The 18,838-nt window shown below is 33.6% G+C and overlaps 1 protein-coding gene across 2 annotated transcripts in view; it reads right to left on the reverse strand.

Moving 5' to 3' along the window:
- Positions 1 to 18,838, reverse strand: part of SCAPER (S-phase cyclin A associated protein in the ER) — a 514,148-nt gene that overhangs the window by 389,436 nt on the left and 105,874 nt on the right. For both annotated transcript variants that reach the window (XM_046009648.1, XM_046009649.1), the window contains exons 9-11: positions 10,415 to 10,677; positions 6,705 to 6,920; positions 1,399 to 1,569 (exon numbers count right to left, since the gene is read on the reverse strand). In XM_046009648.1, the coding sequence (XP_045865604.1) occupies positions 1,399 to 1,569; positions 6,705 to 6,920; positions 10,415 to 10,677 (650 nt within the window). The remainder of the gene's footprint in view (positions 1 to 1,398; positions 1,570 to 6,704; positions 6,921 to 10,414; positions 10,678 to 18,838) is intronic.

Here is an 18,838-nt window from a genome sequence, read left to right on the forward strand (position 1 = left end):
TTATGTTATTATTTATTCTGGTCTCTATTTTATTTATTTCTGATTCTTCTTTACTTCCCTCCTCTACTAAATTTCAGCTAAGTTTCTTCTTTTACTGCTTCCCTGAGGTGTAATGTTAAGTTGTTTACTTCAACTATTTTTCTTAATACAAGTATTTAAAGCATAAATTTCACTCTAATGTCTGCTTTTGCTACATCCCATAGGTGTGACACATAGTGTTTTCTTCTTCTTTTGTTTTGAGACTTATTTTGATTTGCTATTTCATTTCTTATTTGGCCCATTACTTGTGTAGTAGTGTGTTGTTTAATATTTACATTGTGGATTTTCCCAATTTGTTTTATTGTCGGTCTTTAGTTTTGTACCACTGTGGATAGAAAATATACTTGGTATGATCTCAGTCTCCTTAAATTTGTAGTATTTGTTATGTCTCTTTTTATATTATTTAGCCAGGGGATTCTTCAGTGTGTACTTAAAGAAAAATGTGTATTGAATTTTTCTTGGATGGAATCTTTTATATATATCCTTTAGAACATGTGTTCTGCAATATGCTTCAAGTAAAAAAATGTTGTTAGGAAAAAAAATACCTTTAACTGAGGGTACACATTTAAAATAAAGTATACCAAAGGTGGAGGGGGATGAAATAGATGATGGGGATTAAGAGTACACTTATCATGATGAGCAATGAGTAATGTTGAGAATTGCTGAATCACTATATTGTATACCTCACACTAATATAATACTGAATGTTAACTACAGTGGAATTTTTAAAAAAACTTTAAAAAATTAAAAATAGAGCACCCCTATGACCCTGCAATTGCACTACTGGGTATTTACCCCAAAGATACAGATGTAGTGAAAAGAAGGGCCATCTGTACCCCAATGTTTATAGCAGCAATGGCCATGGTAGCCAAACTGTGGAAAGAACCAAGGTGCCCTTCAAAGGACGAATGCATAAGGAAGATGTGGTCCATATACATGACAGAGTATTATGCCTCCATCAGAAAGAATGAATACCCAACTTTTGTAGCAACATGGATGGGACTGGAAGAGATTATGCTGAGTGAAATCAGTCAAGCAGAGAGAGTCAATTATCATATGGTTTCACTTATTTGTGAAGCATAACAAATAATATGAAGGACATGGGGAGATGGAGAGGAGAAGGGAGTTGAGGGAAATTGGAAGGGGAGATGAACCATGACAGACTATGGACTCTGAAAAATAATCTGAGGGTTTTGAAGGGGCAGGGGGTGGGAGGTTGGGGGAGCCAGGTGGTGGGCATTAAGGAGGGCACGTATTGCATGGAGCAATGGTGTGGTGCATAAACAATGAATTCTGTTACACTGAAAAGAAATAAATTTTTTAAAAAATTAAATTAAATTAAAAAAAATAAAAGCTCACAGAAAAATCACTGTCATTGTCAGTTTCAATATTAATATCATTGTTTTCTTCTGCTTCAATTTCTCTGGTTAACTGTTCCTCTTCAGCAATAGCACTAGCGATGGCTTCTTCATTGGCCTTTTCTAGACGATCTGCTAGCTCTTCCTTTTTAGCAAGAACTTCTGCCATGGACTGTAAAGTTAAAAATAAACAAAAGAATTATCAGTTGAGTAGAAAGTTAAGTAATCATTCTTTCTTTATGTTCTAATGACACATTCAACAGTATACAAAAAAGTAGCACTGATCTGGAATTATGAAACATGGGGTTCAGTTCAACCACTTGCTACCTGTGTGACTTGGAAGCTTCTTAACACCAAAAGCATATTTTGTATCCATAAAATAGTACAATAATCCATGACTTACCTTCTTTATCAGACCGCTATGTATGAGAAACTGTGAAGTTATACAAATGACAGGTATTATTAATTTCAAAGTATGAATTTAGTTTGAATGCCAAAATTCAGAACAGCTGTAGATCAAATATCTTTAAAACAAAAGAAAAATATATAAAGGGAACACGGAAAGATTTTATTCTGTAATGGTGATGTTACTTTCTGAACATGTATATGTAACTTAAAAATATACATTAGAAAAAAGTATAAGTAACATGTAACTAAATCATTAATTAATAAATTCATATGATAAGCTAAAAATGTGTACTAGAAACTCTTAAGTAAACAATGAAATAATAATGACTAATAAGCCAACAAAGGAGATAAAAATGGAATTATCAAACATAATTAATCCAAAAGAAGAGAGGAAGAGAAGAAAAAGGGGGTGAAAAAGAGGTGAGTCAGAGAAAACAAATCATACAATAGTATGTTTAAAGGAACCATATCAATAATCAATAGAGTGGAATAGTTTAAACACCTCAATTAACAGAGATTGTCAAATGGGATAAAAAGCAAGATCCAAACATATGCTGCCCAAAAGAAACTTAACTGAAATACAGGAATATAAACAGATTACCAGTTAAAGTGCTACAATGTTAACACTAATCAAAAGAAAACTGAAGTATTAATACCAGACTTCAGAGCCAAAATATCAGGAGGGATAAAAAAGGTCATTTTGTAATGATAAAAGGTTTAATTCATCAAAAAGACAAAACAAACATAACCATTTATGGACTTAATAACAGAGATTCAAAATACATGAAGCAGAAAAGACTGAACTACAAAAGTAAATAAACTTAATGCGAATGTAAACTGTGGAAAAAGCCAAGATGTCCTTCAACAGACAAATGGATAAAGAAGATATCGTCCATATATACAATGGAATATTACTCAGCCAGCAGAAAGGATGAATACCCAACTTTTGTATCAACATGGACGGGACTGGAGGAGATTATGCTGAGTGAAATAAGTCAAGCAGAGAGAGTCAATTATCATACAGTTTCACTTAACTTGGGGAGCATAAGGAATAACATGGAGGACATTAGGAGAAGGAAAGGAAAAGTGAATTGGGGGAAATGTGGAGTAGGAGATGAATCATGAGAGACTATGGAGTCTAAGAAACAAAGTGAGGGTTTTGGGGGGGTGGAGGGATAGGTGAGCCTGGTAGTGGGTATTAAGGAGGGTACATATGGCATGGAGCACTGGGTGTGGTGCATAAACAATGAATCTTGGAATACTGAAAAAATTAAATAAAAAAACTTAATGGGAATATAAAAAGGTGCTACCAGTTTGGAAAACAGTTTGATAATTCCTCAAAAAGGTGAAATATAAAGTTACCATATGAGCCAACAATTCCTAGATATTTACCCTAGAAAAACGAAACCATATATCCACACAAAAACGTATATACAAATATTTAAAGCAGCATAATTTATAACAGCCAAAAAAACAGAGACAGCGCAAATGTCCTTCAAGTAATGAATGGATAACATGTGGTGTATCCATACAATGGAATATTATTTGGTCACAAAAAATGAATGAAGGCTAAAACATCAATGAACCTTGAAAACATCATGCCCAGTGAAAGAGGCCAGTCACAAAAGACCACACATTATATTCCACTTCCATGAAATGTTCAGAACAGACAAATCTATACAGATAGAAAGCAATCTGTGGTTATCTAGGGTTGGAAGGATGGAGTGAAAGGGAGTGACCACTAATGGGTATCGGGTTTCTTTCTGTAGTGATGAAAGTGTCCTAAAACTGATCATGGTGATTGTTGCACAACTCTGTGAATATGCTGAAAAATATCAAATTGTAAAATTTAACTGGGTAAACTGTATGCTATGTACATTTTACCTCAATAAAGCTGTATTTAAAAAGAAGAAACAGTTTCACAGTTATATTCAGAGATTTCAATATCCCTTTCTCAACTGATAGAACATGTATTGAAAACTGGCATGGACCTAAGAGACCTGAACAATACTCTCAACAAAACTGACCTCTACAAAGGTATCTTTGTAGGAGAAATGAAAGCATATGTTCAAAACAAAGACAAATGTTCATGGTGCCATTTTTCATAACAGAGAAACTGGACTCAACATCTGTCCACAATTGAATGAATGGATGAACATTCTGTGTGAATGAATATACTGTGTTATACGCATACAGTAGAATACTTCTAAAGACAGTAAAAAGAATGAACTATTAGTACACACAACCACATGGATGAACCTTAAAATAATTATGCTGAGTAAAAGAAGCCAAACAAAAGATTATATTACTCTATTTACATAAAGTTTTGAAAATATCAATCACTATATAATGACAGCAGAACAGTGATGACCTGGGAAGGAAATACTGGGAAGGACAGAAAGGAGGGATTACTAAGGGAAATCTGAAAACTTTCGGAGGAAATCAGTATGTTCTTTTTCTTGGTTGTAATGATGTTTTTATAGGTATAAACACATCAAAATTTTAATTTGTATATTTTAGATACCCTAAGTTTACTGAAAATCAATTATACTTCAATAGAGGTATTAAAATATGCAAATGCTTGAGCCCCAACTTATAACTGAATTGGTTTAGAGTGGAGAAGGGCACTGGTATCTTTATTAATGCTTTCTCCTCCCTCCCCCACTTCTATCTACTCTCTTGATAATCTGTCCCACCAAAACACAAAAGATTGCTTCTGGGGAATAAAACGGGGGGAAGGGAGTTTAGATGGGAGACTAATTCTTTGCATTATAAGCTTTTTCTCTATAAACCCTAGATTATTATACAAACTGACTGTTGTTAATGTGCAACAAAGACCTTACAACTTAAGAACAATTTAAAAATCCAAATATTAAAGTTGAATATATATAACTTCTGCAAAGTTATATATATTCAATTCTCACATGAGCCTATATGCTCTCCCAATTTTATTTTCCCCACGTGTACATTTCTATTTAGTCTCTGAAGACCTGAAAAGATTTTAATGTAGAAGTAGAGCTTATGGATGAAATAATGATTCAATTATTCATAAACAACTTTTAGTATTTTCACACTGAGAAATTCAAATAAATGTCTACATATATCACTTTTTTAATTTCCAATTTTTCATTAAAATTTCAAATTTTAGTAAATCTAAAAACACAGATCCATTGTTAGCTAGGTTTTATATTACCACATTTTTACAATAGTGGCAACAGTTGACCTTAAAGTAGAAAGGTTCTAAGTCATTTTTTTACCAAAATTTCTGTTAAATGAGACAACTGCAGAGTTTTACCTTTAACCAGCTACATGATGATACTTATTAAGAATGAAAACAGTTCTCTCATCACTGCAGCAATTCTCTATAATCCCCCACTGAGAACCTACACAAAGAGGTACATCTAGAGCAAGCCAAAGACTTATCTCTGCCAAGACAAATCAAAGAACAAAATTTTTTAAAATCTTAATTAAAATTCCTCTAACAACTCTAAAAATAGATGAAGAGTCATATATAAAGCAGAATACATAAAATATATAAATCTGATTCTTAAAATAACCAAGAGTTTTTAATATTCTACCACAAGCTTATTTACATATGTGATCAAAATAAAATGGATGAAAAAATAATTTTTAAATACTTTTTTAATGCTTATTTAAGTATGGGATCTTTTCCTCTTGAAATATGATTCTCACAAAATAAATAGCAATATGATATCTAGCTATGAATATAAAAAATATAAAAGTGATCAACTTCTATCCCATACATTATCTAGTATTTTTGTGATCATAATTACATTCAACCTTTAAAAACAGTCACACTAAAAAAGCCAAGTTAAAATACAATTTGCTCTTTATTCCTTATTTTAAAATTTTAAATGTTTTCTTATTATTATAACCCTTTTTTTCTCTTAACCCTCATCAAGTTTCATCTATCTCTAATGTATAATTTGGTCTAATACCATATGTTGATGGCATTTTTCAGCATGATGAGGCCTTAAATTTTGAAGAAAACGATAGAATACAGTAGCTATCTAAAAAATAAAATTTGAGTAAGTTTTCTCAACAACCGTTTATATGTGCCTACTTCTTTTGAAAGTTAGTTTTAAACTAGAATGACCCATTCTGGATTATCCTCAGGTCAAGTATCTTAATTCTAAAGTTGGAAACAGAAAGACATGAAGATAATAAGTAGTCATCCAAAAACATAAACTTCTAATTCCAAATCAACACATTTTAAAATTTCCACAACAGAAATGGTAAGTAAATTTCATCTTAAAGACCAACTCCAAGCAAATGATAGAAGCTAGAGAATTTTTAATAGGCAGCATTTCCCCATCAGAGTGCTAGATGTTGCATGGAAGACTTTATTGTTTTTTGTTTTTTTTTTTAAAGATTTTTATTTATTTGACAGAGAGAGACAAAGCAAGAGAGGGAACACAAGCAGGGGGAGCTGCAGAGAGAAAGGGAGAAGCAGGCTTCCCACTGAGCAGGGAGCCGGATATGGGGCTTGATCCCAGCACTCTGGGATCATGACCCGAGCTGAAGGCAAACGCCCAATGACTGAGCCACCCAGGCGCCCCGGAAGACTTTATTGTTACTGGTTTCATTTCTTAATGCCAGACTAAGGAACACCTGATCAGATCACAAACTGAATGATTTTAGCAATAGTTATTTAACTTGGACAGTCTCATTTTCCTCCTCTACAAAACAAGAAGAATCTTAACTATATTAAAAGCTTGCTATAAGAATAAAATTTTAAACTGAAATAACATATAAAATGCTTTATAAACTGTAAAATAACACACAACACAATTTATTATTATTACTAGGGTTTATTCCCTTTTAATATGTTTACTCATAATTCTGATAAGTTGTTCTTACCAAGTTAGCAGCACTCACATTTGAAATATCTGAAGGATCCATTTCACTTTCTATCCCTGCTTTTTCTGCTGAAAACATGTCATTTGCTTGCAAAGGAGGTGTGTCAGCTTGCTGAGTAATTGAAACACACTCTGTATCAATATGAACAGCAGGTATTTCAGAAGTTCGCACAGAACTGTCTTGTAAAGTACTACCGCCAGAGTTCTTGACATCATCCAATGTACTCACTGTGAACTAACAAAACACATTTGCAGAATGACTCAGAGATAATAAAAAATACTCACAAACTACTCCATTCTAGAAAAACTGATTATACTAAACCTATCAACTAAAGCAGCAGTTGACTAGCCGACAGACGACCCATTCATCCTTTTTGTACATTTCAAGTTTAAAAAAAGAAAAAAAAATTAAGCAATCACAAATTTTATTTGCTCACCTATTATGTATATAGGGCACTGTCTGAAATGCCTTATGAAATTAAGCTGTATTGTAATTACATTTTTTTTAGTAATGATTCTTGATGAGTATTTTATATAGTTCACAAAGGAAATTCTAGTCAGAAGCATAATACTTTGTCTTATATTCAAATAACTAAAGATATTTATGTGGTTCTTCCAAAGATTGTCTGCCGAATATCAAATGAAGGCACTTTTCACCAAAATATACCTTTGAAGGCATTTTATTCAAAACATGACACTTGCTCTCTTTAAATAACATTAACAAACCTTAAAGTATCTTTCATGTAAAACCACAATGGTACACAATACCAATTCTCAGATCTAAAAGAGAAATATACCATAAAAAGTATAGTATATAGTAGCATGAAGTCTCACTACTTATGTAATTCCTATCTAAATTTTCATATCCTCCTCATTACCCTTTAGGAATATTTAACACATTAACTACCATTTAAGTCAAATAAAATACTGTCTTAGGCCAAATACATATCCATTTTTTTAACTTTCCAATTTAGTAAAAAGAAACAAGTTTTTAGTTTCACATTATAACAGAGTATAGAAAGAACACTGCTGTGTTTTCCAATTATATTCAGAGTAATGAGCTTCAGGTAGAACTAAAATCTAAAATCGTGAATTTAAAATCCACTAACATCACTATTTAAATAAACATTAGATAAATACTGCAGTGGCTATAAAACTTTAGCTTGATTAATTATTTATATAAATATTAAACTTCGTCAAGTCTTATAAACTACTTTAAACTTATAAACTATTTTTAAAAATTCTTGGTCTCAAAGTGTTGATTTTAATGTAAGTATTATTTAAGTTGTATCACATTGTTTATATTACTATTGACATTATCTATACATTAGTCACCATAGTTTATAATCTTCTTGGCAATATTTACATTAGCATTACTGATGTTTACAATATAGTCAACCCTGCATATTAAAAAATCAGTATCATTTATACAACAAAATCAAAGCTAAACTATAAAGTAATGTTGAAAAATATATAAATATGCTAATTCCATTTTTAGAACAACAGTGGAAAAATGTTATCAATTAGCTTGGATACCAATAGCAATGAACTTTTTATACTGAAATATTTTAGCAATACTTTAATTACTCAAAAGCTATATATAAGGATTATTCCTAAAATCCCAAATCATGTAAGCTTATTCATTACACAAAACCAATGTAATTATTGTATTATTAAATTTTATAACTAAAATAAATGTTAGCAAAAATGCTAGGTGTTAATGTTCAGTGATTTTTTTTTTCTGTTGTCTTGGTTCTTACTGGTTTTCCTCATTCTCCTTTCTTTACTGGACAAAATGACAAGATGGGAAAAATTCACATGAAAAGAAAGAATAGGAGGCAGTACTCACTGTCAGGGATTTAATCAATAAGGATATAAGTAAGACGTCTGAACTGAATTTAAAACGACTATATACTAGCTGGGCTTGAAAAAAGCATAGAAGACACTAGAGAATCTCTTACTGTAGAGATAAAAGAACTAAAATCTACTAAGGATGAGATTAAAAATGCTATTACCAAGATGCAGTCCCAAGCAGAGGTCATAAAAATGAGGATGAACAAAGCTGAACTATATGTTAAGTGATTAAAAAAGATTTCTTGGGACGCCTGGATGGCTCAGAGGGTTAAGTGACTCTTGATCTTTCTTCGGTCATGATCTCAGGATCATGAAATCAAGCCCTATGTAGGGCTCTGTGCTCAGCGGGGAGTCTGCCTAAGGTTCTCTCTCCTTCTCTTTCTGCCCCTCCCCCACCTCGCACAGCCTCACTCTAATAAATAAATAAATAAATCTTAAAAAAAAAAAAGACAAAACCAAATTTGAAAAAGAGAGACTTCATCAAGTTTAACATTTAAAGGTTTCTTAAAGGTATACCCCCAAAAAAGTACTGATTATTTTCTATGTGTTTAGGACTCTGCTCCATAATGTGGGAAATTAAAAGGCAACATAAGATACTGCTCACAAGGAGCTTCCAATCTCACATGGGCATATATACATTAAGGAGTTACAGAATATCAGGAACAATGTACAATTAAGAGCCATTATCATCATTAAGAAGAAAAACTTGGAATTTGAGTAGCGTTTCCAGTAACAATAAATATACTAGAGGTATAGAAAGAAAATATTAAAAATCAGACACTATTCTAAACTGAGAAATATGACTATTTTACAACTCTTCTACTTAGCCCCTGTGTCATACATAAAGTACAATTTAAAATAAATTTAAATAAAGTACATATTAAAATACAATATCTCTTCTATTCATTTTACATAAAATTACACTAACTGAACATGAATCTTTATATAAACAAATACCTGAAAAATTCATTCCTTCATCAAATAAGTAAAATAAATTTCAAATGGACTAATAGCAGAAATACCGAGAACATCAGCTCTAAAGAACTGTATTAAATGTCAGCAAATTATTCTACACTTGGATTGCAGGACATAAAAGGAGAGCAAGTCCAAAAAGATCCTTACTTTCATCATTATTTTTAATAACACTTCAAATGAAGTAGTAGGATGCCACTTAAAACAAAAAAAATCAACAAACTTGGGCAAATAAATATCATATGCCTCTAGATGCCCTCTCACAGCAATCACTTTATTTCTGTCAAAAATGCATAAGCTAACTTGGAGAATGAACTAACTGAAAGATATTCTACAAAAAAAGAAATGCAATGTATTCTTCAAAAACATTAACAGTGAAAGACAAAAATAAAAACTGCCCCAGGTGAAAGATGTTTAAAAAACAACAACAACAACAACAAAGCTAAATACAATGTGAGATTTAGACATTGGATCGTGGCTAAGGGAAAAAATTCTATAAGGAAATTACTGGGACATGAATATGAATTATAAATTAAATGAAAGCACTATACAGATGCCAAATTCCCTGAATTTTACAATTAAAATGGTTAAGAGTTTCTTTATTCCTTGGATATATATGCTATATTTAAAGGTGAATAATTATGATGTTTGCATTTTATTCTCAACTGTTTAACATACAATATGTGTTTGTGATGCATCGATACAGAGAGAAAAGGAAAAAAATGAGGTAAATGTTAATCTGTGAATCTAGGTAAAGGTATAGGAGGGTTCATTGTTCATTCATGCAACTTTCCTGGAGATCTGAAATATTTCACAATAAAAAGTTAAGTAAGAAAATAAGACATTCCAGCATAGACATATCCTTTATAAAAAGGCAGTAAAAGGATTTGCAGAATGTACTACCTGGGTTCTTTCAGCAAGAGGATGGTCACAAGAGTGTAAGGAGTCTTTGGACCGAAATTCTATAGTATTAGAAAGTCCATCTCCAGCAAATTCACCTTTCTGTATGCTTTCTTCAGGTAAAAGATGTATATTTTCTTTATCACTGTCATCCTTTGACCTTAATGTTTCTGTTGCTACTGAGACTTTTGTCATCACTGCTGTTGATCGTGAACGAACAGGCCTTCCTCTTTGAACAGTCTCCCATCCTTCAGCATCTTTCCGTTCTATGCAATTGAGGGAAGGAAATAAATCAAGATTTATTTAGTTGATATTTTCAAAAATCTATAAAATAAAAACATTTCCAATCTAATTCCCACTAAATGTAACTAATATACAAACAGGACACTAATTTCATGCAAGGCATAATGTGTGTGTGTATGTGCATGTGTAGCGTCTAATACAACTACACTGTGGGGTAGGTATAATTTTCTCTATTTTACAAATGACAAAACTGAGATTCAGATTAAGACTGCCATAAGGCCACAGAATCAGAAAGTAGTAATAAGCATTTATATAGTGTGTGCTATGAGACTGACGCACTACCAACTGTGCTAACGAGGTTCCTTATACAGTGTATACTATATGCTAATACTGTTCTAAGTGTTTTACACAGAATAACTCCTAATCTTCACAACAACCCTGTAATACCAGTACTATCATCCCAAATTTTTAAAATTATTTTTAAAGATTTTATTTACTTATTTGTCAGAGAGAGTAGAGAGGAAAAACAAGCAGGGAAAGCTCCAGGCAGAGGGAGAAGCAGGCTCCCTGCTGAGCAAGGAGCCTGATATGGGACTCGATGCCAGAGCATGACCTGAGCTGAAGGCAGACGTTCAACCCATTGAGCCACCCAGGAGTCCCATATATCCCAAGTTTATCATTGATAAAATCTATTATTGTCATTTCATTTATCCCATTTGTCATTGAGAAAAATGATATGAAGAGAGATTAAGTAGTTTCCCAAGGTCACACGCCCAGGAAAGGTAAAGCCAAGATGCAGCAGGAACTGGAGTTGCTTATCACTCGACCCTTTCCCCCACCCCTACGCTCAGTATGGCCTAGTCGGAAGATGAACCTCCATATCCACTGAGCAGCAATGAGATTGAATGAAGCAGTACAAGTCAGAACTGGTAAACAGTGGTCCTCCCTAACCCCTGTCAGTGGGGCCCAATGGAAGCACAGCCTCCACTTCCATTCAGCATCAAAGGCAGAGTGTGAAATAGGGACTAGTCAACATTCTGTTCTCCTCCTTCACCAGGATCAGCAGATCCCTGCAGAAAGCTGAGCTCCCACTCGACCAACATTAATGTAACAAAATGAAATGCTGGAGGGCAGGTTTACTAGGCACATGGATCTCCCTTCCCCTTGCCAAGGAGGGACCTAAGAATCCACCTCACCATACAGCAACAAGATGGCATGAGTTGTCCTCCCTTCAATCACAAACATATATTTATGCTAAACATATCCTCCCTTCCTGGCTCAGTGGGCCCCAAAGAAGGGATGAGTTATACAACCAGGAGGAGCCAAGGAGATGGTAAAATGTGGTGTATCAGTTTTGCTGGGAAAGTGTCACTGAGAACAAGAACAGAGTCTCAGGGACCTGTGGGCCAATTATAAAAGAGGTAACATGTGTCACTGGAGTCCAAGAAAGAGAGGAAAGAGAGTGTAGAAGTATTTGAAGAAAGAAAGGCTGAAAACTAGCCAAACTTAGTGAAAGACACAAACTACGGATTCAAGAAATTGGGAAATGTATCCCCTCCAAATCCAGGCTAAGACACATCATAATTAAACAACTGGAAAAAAAAAGAAAGAAAGAAAAAATTATTGAAAGAAGCCACAGGGGAAAATATATTATCCATAGAGCAACATAAATTCTAATGGCAGCAGATTTCTCCTCTGAAATATTGCTGGCTAGGAGGAAGTGACATGTTTTTCATGGACTGAAAGAGCTATCAATTGCAAATTCTATATCCAATGAAAATATCCCTCAGGAATGAAGAATAAATAAAGGCATTCTTTTTTTTTTTTAAGATTATTTATTTATTTGATAGAGAGAGATCACAAGTAGATAGAGAGGCAGGCAGAGAGAGAGAGAGGGAAGCAGGCTCCCTGCCGAGCAGAGGGCCCGATGCAGGACTCGATCCCAGGACCCCGAGATCATGACCTGAGCCGAAGGCAGCGGCTTAACCCACTGAGCCACCCAGGTGCCCCAAATAAAGGCATTCTTAGATGAAGGAAAAACTGAACGAACATATCAATAGTAAACCTCCCATTGAAGAATGGCTAAAGGAAGCTCCCTAAAGAAAAATAATAAGACAAGAAGGTTTTAAAAAAATCAAACAGGAACAAATACTGCAATGAGTAAAACTGGAGGTAAATAAACTATTCTTCTCACTCTCTTGAATCACATTTGAAAGTAAAACAAAAAATTAAAATACCATTTAATATAGGAAATAATATAATTAAGGCAATTACACATAGAAGTTGAGAGAATAAAGGGAAACAATTAGGTTTCTACGTTTCATTCATGGTGGTAAACATCAAAGCCAGTAGAGTATGATAATTTACATATGTACAATGTAATACCTAAGGATATAACTATTTTAAAAAACTGAACAAATCAATATACTCCAAAACACTATAAATAAGTCAATATGGAATCATAAAGTTACCGATAAGAAAGCCAAAAAAGGGAAACAATGGAAAGAGAAACAGAGACAACAGAAAAACAGTAAAATGACAGGCCTATATCCTAGCCTAACATACCAATAATTACCTTAATTATAAAATGTCTAAATATACCAAATGATAAAGACTGGCACAGTATATTAACAAGACAGTAAACAACATGTGTTGGAGAGGATGTGGAGAAAGGGGAACCCTCTTATACTGTTGGTGGGAATGGAAGTTGGTGCAGCCATTTCGGAAAACAGTGTGGAGATTCCTTTAATTTCTTAATTAAAAACAGAGCTTCCTTATGACCCTGTAATTGCACTACTGGGTATTTACCCCAAAGATACTGATGTAGTGAAAAGAAGGGCCATCTGTAACCCAATGTTCATAGCAGCAATGGTCGCAGTCACCAAACTCTGGAAAGAACCAAGATGCCCTTCAATGGACGAATGAATAAAGAAGATATGGTCCATATATACAATGGAGTATTATGCCTCCATCAGAAAGGATGACTACTCAATTTTGGTATCAACATAATGGGACCGGAAGAGATTATGCTGAGTGAAATAAGTCAAGCAGAGTCAATTATCATATGGTTTCACTTACTTGTGGAGCATAAGGAGTAACACGGAGGACACTGGGAGATGGAGAGGTGAGTTGGGGGAAATTGTAGGGGGAGACAAACCATGAGAGACTGAACTCTGAGAAACAAACTGAGGGTTTTGGAGGGGAGGGGAGTGGAAAGGTTGGGTGAGTCTGGTGGTGGGTATTATGGAGGGCATGTATTGCATGGAGCACTGGGTATGGTGCATAAACAATGAATTCTGGAACACTGAAAAGAAATTAAATAAAATAAAAATAAAATGAAAAAAATTAAAAATAAAAATACAAGTGAGTTTTATGTTATCTATAAGAAATTCACTTAAATATAAGGTCTTAGGTAAATTCAAAGTGAAAGTATGGAAAAAGTATTCAAATATTAATTAGGAAAGCAGGAGTTGTTATATTAATATGAGATATAGTAGACTTCAGAGCAAAGAAAACCACTAAAGAAATAAGGACATTATATAATGATAAAAGCATTCCACAATGAAGATATACATCCCTAAATACATACACCAAACAGAAACTCAAGATACACAGGAGAATAAAATGATAAGGCTGAAAGGAAAAAGAGAAGAATCCACAACTATACCTGGGGACTTCTAACTCACTCTGAGGAACTGACAGAACTAGATATAACCAACTTGAAATAATAGCATATACAGAACAGTCTACTCAACAACATTAAAAACAAACAAACAAAAAAAAACAAAAACATTGTTCAAATATATACAGAACTTTCAGTATGATAGACCATATTCATTCTATAAAATAAACGGGAAAGACCAATTCTACAGTAAATACAAAATACCAAAACTCAACCAAGATGAAACAGACAATCTGAATAGTCTCATAATTATTATACAAACTGAACTTGTACTTTAAAATCTCCCTCAAAATATTTCTATCCCCAGAAGGTTTCTCTGACAAATTCTAAACAGCACTTTTTAAAAAAGATTTTATTTATTTATTTGACAGAGATCACAAGTAGACAGAGAGGCAGGCAGGGAGAGAGGAAGGGAAGCAGGCTCCCCGCCGAGCAGAGAGCCCAATGTGGGGCTCGATCCCAGAACCCTGGGATCATGACCCAAGCCGAAGGCAGAGGCTTTAACCCACTGAGCCACCCAGGCACCCCTACACAACACTTTTAAAAGAATTAACACTAATTTTAGACAAACACTAATTTTTATTCCAGAAAATAGGAGAGGAAAGAATACTCCCCAAGTTATAAGGTCAGTTTTGCCTCCATAGAAAAACACATAAAGACACTACATTAAAAAAAAAAAAAAAAACTAACAATATTTCTCATGAACTTAAATATAATAGCATATCAAAACTAGCAATGTATACAAAGAATTACAAACCATGACCAAGTGGAATTAATTTCAGGAATGCAAACTTGGTTCAACATTTAAAAAAATCAGTGCAATCCACTACTGGTCAGCAGAGTGAACAAGGAAAATCATATGATCTTATCAACTGATACAGAAAAAGTATTTCACAAAATCTAATACCCGCTCAAGAGAAAAATTCATTAAACTGTAATATAGGGGAACTTACTCAACTTGATAAAAAATATCTACAAAAAACCTCCAGCTAGGGGCACCTGGATGGCTCTACCAGTTAAAGCATTTGCCTTCCTTCAGCTCAGGTCATGATCTCAGGGTCCTGGTATTGATTCCTGCAGCAGCCTCCCTGCTCAGCAGGAGTCTACTTCTCTCTCTCTCCTTCTGCCCCTATCCACCGCTCATGCTTTCTCTCTCAAATGAATAAATAAAATCTTAAAAAAAAAAAAAAAAGGAGCACCTGGGTGGCTCAGTCATTAAGCATCTGCCTTCAGCTCAGGTCATGATCCCAGAGTCCTGGGATTGAGCCCGCATCAGGCTCTCTGCTCGGCAGGAAGCCTGCTTTCCCTCTCACACTCCCCCTGCTTGTGTTCCTGCTCTCACTGTCTCTCTCTCTCTCGCTGCCAAATAAATAAATAAAATCTTAAAATAAGTAAGTAAATAAATAAATAAAGCAAAAGAAGAAATAAAATTGTCCTTAATTTCAGATGGTATGATTGTCTACATAGAAAATCCCAGGGAATACGCATAAAAATTCCAGAATTATTACATAAATTCAGTAGACTTGTAGGATATAGGTCAACACACAAATCCATCACGTTTGCATATACTAGCAGTGAACATGTGAAAATTAAAATTAAAAACAATTTACAACAGCATTGGGATGACTGGCTGGCTCACTCAGTTAAGCATCTCCTTCAGCTCAGGTCATGATCCCAAAGTCCTGGGATCCAGCCCTACATCTGGCTCCCTGCTCCTTGGGCAGTACCCTTTTCCCTCTCCCTCTACCCCTCTCTCCCAATTTTGCGCTCTCTCAAATAAATAAAATCTGAAAAAAAAAAAAAAAAACAACAACTTACAATTACACTGAAGAAAATAAAATAATACATTTAACAAAAAAGTACACTATGTGTTACAAAATTACAAAAGACTGATAAAAAAAGATCTAATAAATGGAAAGGCACATCACATGTATTAGAAAATAAATGTTGATTAGAAAATTCAGCTTAGTAAAAATGTTGGTTCCTCTAAAATGATCAACAGCTATAATGCAATTTCTATCAAAATCCCAGTAACATTTTTTTAGTTATTAGAGAAGCTTATTCTAAAATTTATATAGAAAGACACAAACTAAAACACCTAAAAACAATTTTTAAAGATAAAAATAAAGTAAAATCAATCATTCTACTCAATATTAAGGCTACCACAGAGCAAGAGTAATCAAGACAATACAGTATGTGTGGAGTAACAGAACACAGATCAATGAAATAAATACAAAACCCAGAAATACATCCACAAAAATATGCCCAACTGATTTTTGACAAAATTTAAAAAGAATATTTAACAAATGGTGATGGAGCAGTAAGACATCCATAGTCAATATCTAAACTAAAACTAAAACTCACACTTCACCCAAAAATTAACTCAAAATGTGTCACCAATTTAAGATGTAAAACTATGAAATCTTTAGGAAAAACAAAACAAAAAAACCCTTTCAAATGTACGGCTACACAGTGAGTTCTTACACTTGACCCTAAAAGCATGATCCATAAACAGAAGGCCTAAGGGATCTCATCAAAATTGAAAATATTCCCCCTGCAACAAACTCTGAAGAGAATGAAAAGATAAACAACAGTCCAACAAAGGACTAACGTCTAAAATATACAAATAACACTCAAAATTCAACAGTAATATTATAAGCAATACAAGAAGAAAATGCGCAAAAGACGTGAACAAACATCACACTGAAGGTACATGCAAATGACAAAGCACACAAAAGATGTTCAACATCATTACCCATTAGAGAAGTGCAAATTAAAAACCACAATGAGATATCACAATATACCTATCAGAATGGCTAAATAAAATATAGTGAAAATACTGACGGAATCTAGGATTAGAAGGCTGGTAAATAAACGGTATGAGATTTCTTTTTTTTCTTTCCAGTTCTCCTGAGATATAATTGACACATAACATTATATTAGTTTAAGGTGCAACGTATTGTTTGATATATGTATATACCAAGAAATGATTACCAAAATAAGTTTGAGATCCAGCACCTCATCTAGTTACAAATATTTTTTCTTGAGATAAGAACTTCTAAGTTTACTCTCTTAGTAACTTTCAAATATATATACACCACATGTTCTTTATCCAAACATACTTTATCTCATGGATCAATGGGCACTTAAACCGCTTCTATGTTTTGACTACTATAAATAATCTTGCTATGAACAATATTGCTATGAACAAGTACAGGTATCTTTCCAAGACAGTGTTTTCATTCATTTGGATATATACCCAGAGGTGGCATTGCTGGATCATATGGCAGTTCTATTTTAATTTTTTAAGTATATATTTTTAAGTATTTTTTAATTTTTTAAGTTTAAACTCCATACTGTTTTCCATAGTGGCTGTAATAATTTACATTCCTACCAACAATGTCCAAAGGTTAAATGTTGTCTTTTCTCCACATTCTCTCCATTTGTTATCTCTTGTCTATTTGATGATAACCATTCTGACATTCTGGTTTTGATTTGCTTTTCCCTAATGACTCATGATGTTGAAAACCTTCTCAGGTACCTGAGGCCAGCTAAATACCATTTTTGGAAAAATGTCTATTCAAATCCTCTGCCCATTTTTTAAATTACATTGCTTGATTTTTGATAGAGTTGTATGAGTTCTTTATATATTTTGGATATTAATCCCAATCACATATATGATTTGCAGTATTTTCTTCCATTCTATAGGTTACCTCTTTATTTTGGTGGTTTCCTTTGCTATACAGAGCCCTTTAATTTGATGTAGTCATGCTTACTTTTTGCTTTTTGCTCTTGTTGCCTTTGCGTTTGGTGTCAAAGACAAAAATTCAATGCCAAGAGGTGTCTTTTCAAAGTGATGAAAATGTTCTGTAATTGACTGTGTTATGGTACTATGTATGTGTGAATATACTAAAAATAGATGAATTGTATATTTTAAATGAATGAATTGTATGAATGAATTGTATCTTAACAAAGGTGGTATAAAAATTAACAGGAAAAAGGTTAATGGGAAAAAGTAGGCTGATTTCTGAAAAATTGAAAACTTACATCACAGCTGAAAACTACATTTTTTATGGGTATCAAGACCATACCACAAAATGAATCACTAAAGGGAAGGAATTTTATTTAAAGGGGAAAAAATACTTATAATTGCTTGTAACTGGGAATGAATACAGCATACGTTCTCGTTAACACTCTTCAAAGTATAGGGATAGAGGAAACATTCCTCAACTTCATAAAATCTACTATGAAAACTCACAGTGAATAACCTTCTCAATGGGGAAAAGCTGACAGCCTTCCTTTTGATATCAGGAACAGGACAAGGATGCCCACTCTTGCCACTGTTGTTCAACATAGTACTAGAAGTCCTAGCAACAGCAATCAGACAACAAAAAGAAATAAAAGGCATTTGAATTGGCAAAGAAGCAGCCAAATACTCTTCACAGATGACATGATACTTTATGCAGAAAACCCAAAAGAGTCCACCCCCAAATTACAAGAAC

Source organism: Meles meles, chromosome 6, assembly GCF_922984935.1.
Source record: "Meles meles chromosome 6, mMelMel3.1 paternal haplotype, whole genome shotgun sequence".
Taxonomy (NCBI): Eukaryota; Metazoa; Chordata; class Mammalia; order Carnivora; family Mustelidae; genus Meles; species Meles meles.